This window comes from Camellia sinensis, chromosome 3, assembly GCF_055761805.1.
Source record: "Camellia sinensis isolate YWXY chromosome 3, ASM5576180v1, whole genome shotgun sequence".
Taxonomy (NCBI): Eukaryota; Viridiplantae; Streptophyta; class Magnoliopsida; order Ericales; family Theaceae; genus Camellia; species Camellia sinensis.
Window position 1 is genome coordinate 151,302,910 of NC_138963.1, and position 8,981 is coordinate 151,311,890.

Here is an 8,981-nt window from a genome sequence, read left to right on the forward strand (position 1 = left end):
ACTTCTTGAAATGATTTCCTAAACCCCAAATTGGACTAATTTTATTCTATTTTGATTCGTTTCTTCTTCCCCCATAGAATTTAGAGAGCCCATTAGACCATTTTCACAAACACACTCAATTCCAATCCAGAAGTAATCAAACGAAATAAAATCAAACAGTTTCAGAATACAAATCGCATCCAATCCAATTTGTTTCACATAGAGAGAGAGAGAGAGAGAGAGAGAGAGACCTTCTGAAAGAAGGATGTTTGCGATGCTTTTCACCGGACCCATTGCCCTCCGAACTACCCTTGGAGTCCTCTTGCTGCCGCTTTTGCGACATTACCGATGCTCGCAGAAAACAACCACCACCACTAATAAGCTACTATGGCTATGACTATGGTTATGGCGATGGCGGTGGGGACAACATAGAGATATAGAGGAACCATTTCAACCCAGTCGATAGAGGAACCGACTGGAATGAGAGAGTCGAAAAAAGAGTCAAAAGAAGCGTACCGTCTCGCTACCGAATTAGTCTTGCCGTTGCTGAACTAGTCTCACCGTCGATTGAAACCCTTCTCCTTCAACCCCAGTCTCTCTTCAAACCCTCTATCTTCTCTCTCTCAGAATAAGGTTTGCTCACTGTTTTGAAACAGTGTTGTGAAATTAAGGGCTCTACAAACCTGAAAGGAAATGAAAAAAAAAAAGGAGGAAAAGGCAGAGGAAAAAAAAGGGGGGAAATTAAGTTTGGGCGGGCCGTCAGGTGAGTCAGTGAAAAAATAAGGAAATTTGTTTTATTTTTATTTTAATGATTTTTTTTATTTGGTAGAAGCATGGGTAATATTTTAATGAAAATATTTTCTGTTAAAATAAAGTTAATTTTTTATGGTCAATAAAAAATATTTTTTTGTGACCTATTTTTTTTTGTTATTAAAAATCAAGAGCTAATTTTTTGTGGTAGAGAAGAGGGAGCGGCAATAGTAGTGAAGGTGGTGGATAAGAGGTGATGGTGGTGGTGGTGGTGATAGCAAAGGAGATTAGTGGTGAAGTTGTGGTAGTGGTAGAGGAAATGGAGTGGCGGTGGTAGAGAAGAGGTAATAGTAGTAGTAGTAGTAGTGGTGGTGGTAGCAGTGGTGGTAGTGGTAGTGGAGTGGTAGCGATGGTGGTAGTAATGGTAGTCATAGAGGTGGAATAAAAATAGTGGTAATAATGGTGGTAGTGGAATGACATTTGCAGTAGTGGTAAAGGTGGTATAAGAGATGGGTGGTGAGAGAGAGATGAGTGAGAGACAGATAGAGAAGAGAGATAGAGAGAGACAGAGTGATGAGCGAGAATGGTCGCTAAAAGTGCATTTTCTTGTAGTGGAGAGCTTGGTAAATAGAGAAGAGGGAAGGGAGAGAGTGAGTAAGGTGAACATAATGGGGGGAGACAGATAGATAGATACAGAGAGAGAAAGAGAGAGAGAAGAGTGATGGGTAAAAGAGAGACATAGAGAGAAAGAGATATAGAGAGAGAGAGACAGAGAGAGAAAGAGATAAAGAGAGAGGCAGACAGAAAAAGAGAGAGAAACAAGAGATGCACGAGAGATAGACAGAGAGAGAGAGAGAGAAAGAGAGTGAAAAGAGATGATCGAGAGAAAGAGAGAGAGAAACACACACACACAGAGATAGAGTGATGAGCGAGAGAGAGACAAAATGGTCGCTAAAAGTGCATGTTCTTGTAGTGTCTCAATAAATCGAAAAGGAGCTCAGTAAATAGAGAACAGGGGAATGGGAGAGTGAGCAAGGCGAACACAATGAAGGAGAGAGAGATAGACAGACAAATAGACAGCAGACAGAGAGAGAGAAGAGTGATGAGTGAGAGAGAGTGAGAGACAGAGAGAGAAAGAGAGAGACAGACAGAAAAATAGAGAGAAACAAGAGATGAGCGAGAGATAGACAAAAAGAGAGAGAAAGAGAGAAAAAAGAGATAATTGAGAGAGAGATATAGAAAAAGAAAAAGAAAAAGAAAGAGATAGAGAGAAAAGAGATAAGTGAGAGAGACAGAGAAAGAGAGACAGAGAGATGAGCGAGAGAGACAAAGAGAGAAAAGAGATGAGAGAGATAGAGAGATGAGCGAGAGAGAGAAGACAGATGAGAGAGAGAGAGAGGGGCAGGCAGGCAAGCAGAGAAAGAAAAATGATGAGTGAAAGAGAGAAAGAGAAGAGACAGAGAGATATGAAGATGAAGAAATGAGTGAAAAAAGAAATGTTATATCAAAAGAGTAAGATGATGTCGTTTTTTTTACTTTTTTTTTTACGATAGAAAAATACCGTTGCATTTATTCAAACAATTTTGTGACTGTATATTTATGAAGTTGTCTCAAAGACACAATATATTTTTTTTTACTTTTTTTTTTTGGCAACGGTACCTATTACAGTTGCAAAAAACTCACATTTTTTTTTTTACAACGACAGTTGGTGCTGTCGCAAAAACTCTATTTTTTTCGCGACAGTAAAAGAGAGAGACAAAAAAAGAAAAGAAAAGAGAGAAACAAGAGATAAGCGAGAGATAGACAAAGAGAGAGAAAGAGAGCGAAAAGGGATGATCAACAGAAAGACATAGAAAAAGAGAGAGACAGAGAGAGAAGAAAGATGAGCAAGAGAGACAGAGAGAGAGATAGAGAGAAGAGAATTGAGAGAGAAAGATAGAGAAAGAAGAGAGATGAGAGAGATAGAGAGAAGAGAGATGAAAGAGATAGAGAGATGAGCGAGAGAGAAAGAAAGAAAGAGAGAGAGAGACAGAGACAAAGACTGATAGACAGAGAAAAGTGATGAGTGAGAGAGAGAAGAGAGAGAGAGACAAAGAGAGAAAGAGAGAGAGAGTAAGAGACAGAAAAAGAGACAAAGAGAGAAGAGAGAAGATAGATGAATGAGAGAGACAGAGAGAGATAGAAAGAATAGAGATGAGCGAGAGAGATATAGAGAGAAGAGAGATGAGAGAGATAGAAAGAAGAGAGATGAACGAGAGAGATACAGAGAAGAGAGATGAGCGAAAGAGACAGAGAGAGAAAAGAGATGAAAGAAGAGATAGATGAGTGAGAGACACAGACAGAGAAAGAGAGACATATAGAAAAACAGACAAAGAGAGAAGAGTGATGAGTGAGAGAGAGAAATAGAAGAGAGAGAGGAAGATGAAAAAATAAGTGAAAAGAGGTAGACATAGAAAGAGAGAGAAAAAGAGCGAAAAGGGATAAACGAGAGAGAGACAAAGAGAGATGAGCGAGAGAACGAAAGAGATAAAGAGAAGAGAGAGAGAAGAGAGACAGAGAGAGAAGAGAGCCGAGAGAGATAGAGACAGACAGACAGACGGACAGAGAAGAATGATGAGTGAGAGAGAGAAAGAGAAGAGAGACAGAGACACAGAGAGAAAGAGAGAGAGAGACAGACAGACAGAGAAGAGTGATGCGTGAGAGAGAGAAAGAGAAGAGAGACAGAGACACAGACACAGAGAGAAAGAGAGAGACAGACAGACAAAAAAGAGTGATGAGTGAAGGGGAGAAAGAGAAGAGAGACAGAGACAGAGACAGAGACACAGAGAGAGACAGACAAATAGAGAAGAGTGATGAGTAAGAGAGAGAAAGAGAAGAGAGACAGAGACAGAGATAGAGAGACAGAAAGATGAAAAAATGGGTGAAAAGAGAAATATTATATCAAAAGAGTACGACGACGTCGTTTTTTTTTTTTTTTTTTTGTGACAAAAAAATACCGTTGCATTTATTCAAACTATTTTATGACTATATATATATGAAGGCGTCTCAAAGCCACAATATATATATATATTTTACTTTTTTTTTTTTTTACAACGGTACTTATTACCGTCGCAAAAAACTTTTTTTTTTCTTTTTGCGACTGTAACTGGTGCCGTCGCAAAAATTCTATTTTTTTGCGACAACAATCTCTGTCGTCGCAAATACTCTATTTTTTTTTTTGCGACAATATTTTCTGTCGTCGCAAATACTCTATTTTTTTGCGACTGCAAGTTGTGTCGTCGCAAAAAGTCATATTTTTTGTGACGGCAAGTTGTGCCGTCTCAAAAAGTCACATTTTTTTGCGACGGCAGGTTGTACCGTCTCAAAAAAGTCACATTATTTGCGACGGCATTGCGACGACAAATGTGCCGTCGCAAAAAGTTCCATCTCTTATGCCCACTTTTCTTGTAGAGATCAAGTAGTCAAATGACATGGTTATGAAAGTTCACCGAGTCGAGTCTAGTCTAATCTGAATTTTTGTTTCCTCTGGCTCCATTCCTACTACTTCGTTCATGGTTGGCCTTTCACTGCCTTTCACTCTTAAGCGTCCTTCTCTACTAAAATAGCGACTTTCTTAATCTTAATGTGGTCAGCCTTTGCGTAATCCATCAACGATTTCAAATAAGAGATCCTCTTTCTTGAGGAAAGAAAAAGTATCTAACTACATTTCTTTCCTCTTTATGCCTATCAAAAGATAGTGCCTTCTTACCCATCCGTAACTCCACTAGGACCGCCCCAAAACTATAAGCTTCACTCTTTATACGAAGTGGTTTAATTGAATTGTCTAGGACCAAGTGAAAATCCAGAGTTGGATACTTTCTGTGTACTTCTATCAAAAGAGGATACTACACCTAAGGGTTGTGTTTTCGTTGATTTTAATTAATTAATTTATTTTTTTGAAAATGAAACCAATTAAATTTAAAGCACCCATTGTTTTCATTTATGTGCGGAAACAAAATTTTGAAATTGCTAAAACAACTTTTTACGGTTTCCTAAGAAGTGGGGTTTTTTAAATGACAAAAAAATTCCCAAAAATATGTTTTCGAAAAAGTTCTCAAGCTAGTTTGTGTCTTTTTCATAAAATGAATACAAAAAAACAGAAAACGAAAACACAATTAAACAGTAAATTTTAGAAGGAAGTACCGTAATACTTTCACTTCTTTTCCATTTTCACTTCCATTCAAGGAAATGATGAGAAGTACAGTTTACATGTGCTAATGTACAAAGCAAACCTCAACAAGAAGTTCAATTAAAAGCACTCAAAACAACACACAAAGTCCTAACCACTTAAGCTTTAAGCTAGCTCATGATAAGCTATATATAGCAGCTCAATATCCATTCTTGATGATATATCAATCACATAATCACACGGCCTTCACAGCGAGGAACCTTGGTTCCTTAGGAAGGAACTTCTGCTCAGCATAGACTGACATGTAGTCCCCAAACACATACTTAGGATAAGCAACTTCTTCATCCTCTTCACGGTTCACCTTTTCCATAACTAGTTCTTTTGCAGGAGCTATGGTTGCGTTGAGCGACGGATTGTAGAACGAAGCAATCGACCTTCTGTTCCCACCCAGTTTGGTCAAAACCCTGTGCCAAACACTCTTGTACCTCCCATTGCTCAACACCTCGATCTGGTCACCGGTGTTGATGACAATGGAATTGGGCATTGGTTGGACATCGATCCATTGTCCATCTTTGAGGATCTGAAGTCCTCCAACTTTGTCGTCTTGATAGAGTAAGATGACGCCTCCGGCATCGGTGTGGGCCCGGAGTCCGATCACCTTGTCGGGATGAGGACATGGTGGGTAATGGCTGACCTTGGTGCCAAAGAAGGCTTTTTCACCATCTCCACCGTTGAATGCTTTCTTGATGTATCCCTTTGGCAAGCCCAAGTTCTCATCCATGGCTTCCATCACTTTCTCGCCCAGTTTCCTCAACTCAGATCGGTATTCTGTCATCGTTTCCCTGTCATCAAGTTCACAAGTTAGACCATATTATTAAACACGGTGAGCGTTTTGAAAGTACTCTGTTAGATTACCACTGGTCTTAAAAACTTAATCTGTTAAAAAATAAACTTAATTATACATATCAAATTAATACTCTCCTCACATATGATCTCGTTTGGCACATGGATAGACAAACAAATTGAGTGAACAAAATACGTAAAGATAAATAAAATAAAATAAAGTGCATAATAATGAAGATTAAAAGGGTAAAAAGACTTGAATTTTGGTCTTGAACCTTCTCAGAACCAGAAGTTTAATACCATATTAAATAATCAATAACTAATTTGGAGAGCAATAGATCTGGTATTAGTAGTGATAGACCATATTCTTTTTTCTTTTCTTTTGTTTTAATATTATATATAAAATAAACAATTTTTTTTACTATACAAAGATAATGATTCTCACGTGTATTTATTAATGTGAGTTGTATTACATTTGTGTTGAGTGATAAGAAAATGTTATTAGAAATCTGTTTATGTAAATCATTACTCAATTTAAAATTTAGATTACATCTTTTTATGCTTTGCTTGGTTGCTGATAAAATTAGGTTATTCTTGAGTCTCTTCCGACTTTTTCTACATTTTCTCAGTAACCAAACAAGAGTACTCATAATTCATAGCAACTGGAAGACAAATCGAGAACAAGAATGATAGGTGAATTTGCTTACTTGAATCGTGGAGTCGTTAGTAGTGGCCACTCGTTATCATCAGAGAGGAGGAAAACATCCTCCCAATCCACATTCTCCAACTTGTCGCCACTCTTCTTCTCCATCAAATCATTCAACATCTTCACTGGTTCTGAGTTCTTGAAACCTTCTTCTCTATCTTTCTCAAAGCATTCAGAGCACACTTTCTTCACCCTCTCAAGGAGCTCCTCTGGTATCCCATGGTTCACCAACTGTGTTTCATACCATATTGGAATAAATACTAATTATAATTTATAACCAAGTTTTTCAATAATGGTATGGAAATCGGTATAAATTATGGCGTAGTGTGATCAGGAGTATCAAATGATACGAATCAGGAATCAGATGAAGGATTGTGAATTTTCAAAATAATTAGTCACAAATTTTATATATATAGTAGCTGATCAAGCTGTGTTAGGTGTGGATCAGCTATGAACAAATAGTAGCAGCATAGCTATTGAAAATCAAGTGATGAGTTGTAAGTTTTTAAAATAATTAGCACAATTTTTTTAAATTTTTTGGTAGCAGTCGAGCTAGCTGTATGAACTATAAATCAATTATGAACCAGTACTGAATTGGTTCATCTATACAAACGATTTTTAAAATCTTGTTTATAATTAAGTGTACTTCAAATGTAGAATCACATAAAAATACCAAGCAGTGTGAATAAAAAATTGAACTGTTATCATAGGAAAACAAAAATACTTGCACAGAAATAGATCACACTCGTGAATCCACCGTGAGACCCACAAGGTTCACATCTTTTGAGTGTTCGTGATCCATTTTTGTACATGTAGAAGTGTTTCATATCTATTGTTTGATATGCCAAGACAAGAGAAGGATGATTCTTGGTGGGTATCTGCTCATGAACATATGATGTGAAGAACAAAGTTGCAGTGCAGTGTATACCGTTGATCACCATTCAAACAAGGGGATCGAACGGTCATGATGATGAAAATTCCACAAAACCCACCAATCTTTTAACATCCTTTTGCATGTTATCATTAGCTAATAGAGAATTTATCAAAGATATGTTATCAGAAAGTACCTGAAAGAATCCCCATTCTTCGCACCCATTAGCGATCTGAGCCATTGTCTTGGCCCTCTCTTCTCCATTGAGTTTCGAGAAATCAATCACTGGAATTGCCATTGAAATGAGCAACTGACTTAGAGAGAGAGAGAGAGAGAGAGAGAGGCTTTTTGTAATGCCTTTGCTTGCTGGGGTTGTAGTGGTGAAGATGGTGTCTGATGTCTTAGCCTATTTATAGCCATTTTCTTCCTTCCCGCTATCTTTATTATGTCAACTCTATATATTTTAATCTCTTTGTTTCTTGTTAGGAAAAAAAAAAAAAATAAAGAAATCTTTGTGTTAGGAATTTTATTAATATACAGTGGCGGTTAGGGGTAAGTGGTCAAGGTGTTGGACGGTGACCTTAATTATATTAAGTAACTAATTATAACTTACAAAACAAATTTCAAATGTCAATGTTTTGAGTGTATTGCTAACCCACAACACAAGCTTTACTCCTTTTAGGTGATGCATCTCATTTTCTTTTCTTATAAAACAGTGTTATTAATACAGAAACCACACACAAAATGATACTTATAATTTTATATTTTATAATTATGTGCGTGTTTGTGACACATTCAGTATATTACATTAGATTTGAGCATCCATTTCATCAAGAACATTAAACCTTGATCCTCTCCCGCCAATGGACCTCATGGACTCCGTTTACACCACCTGAGAAGGTGACAACTATGTTGGACAATTTTTACTGTATTTGAAAAATAAATTCTGTTTGTGTACTTAACAACAAACAGAGTACAGAAGAAATAAAAGAAAATGAGAGAATTTGTTTGATTACAAAAATCAAAACAGAAAAATAAAATAAAATAAATAAAAACGGATTTTTATTTTGTTACAAAAATAAAATCAAAATCTGATTTAAATAAATAATAAACCAGAAAATAAATTAACAACTTACTAGATTACTTTCTTGAACAAATTTTTGATTAAGTCCAGTGTTTAACACTGTGTCCTTAAGACAGATTTGTCCTCTTCATGGTGCTTTCGGATTTTCAGACGTCTATCTCACAGGATAAAATGATCAACAATGAATAAATGCAGCACTACAATTTATTCACACAACGAACACACTTTGTGTTTATACTCTTTCTCACAGAAAATTAGATGCAGCAAAATGCAGAGAGCAGTAACAGATGTACGGACGAAAATTAGAGTGAAAATCAAATGAGGGACTTGTCTTATTTATAGATGTAGTGGCACTCTTGTATTTTGAATTGAACAGGTAGCATACCTGTTTGAACAGGTACTGAACCTGTTGAGTTTGAATTTGGATTGTTTGGGTTCAAATTTAAATTCGGACAGATAAAAATTGTATTTGAATTGTTTCGAATCTGTACAGAATTTCAGATCTGTTTGTGCAGAAACCATGAAGAGGTGCAAAAATTGAATTTGATTTTCCAATTGAAATTTAAATTCAAACAGTCAG

At 36.6% G+C, this 8,981-nt stretch overlaps 1 protein-coding gene across 1 annotated transcript; it reads right to left on the reverse strand.

The window, feature by feature from the left end:
- Positions 1-4,883: 4,883 nt before the first annotated feature.
- Positions 4,884-7,730, reverse strand: LOC114299309 (1-aminocyclopropane-1-carboxylate oxidase 5). The gene is made up of 3 exons (XM_028244021.2): positions 7,514-7,730; positions 6,448-6,677; positions 4,884-5,739 (listed from the first exon to the last, which is right to left on the reverse strand). The coding sequence occupies exons 1-3, from the start codon at positions 7,613-7,615 to the stop codon at positions 5,133-5,135; spliced, it is 939 nt and encodes a 312-aa protein (XP_028099822.2). The 5' UTR covers positions 7,616-7,730; the 3' UTR covers positions 4,884-5,132.
- Positions 7,731-8,981: the final 1,251 nt, after the last annotated feature.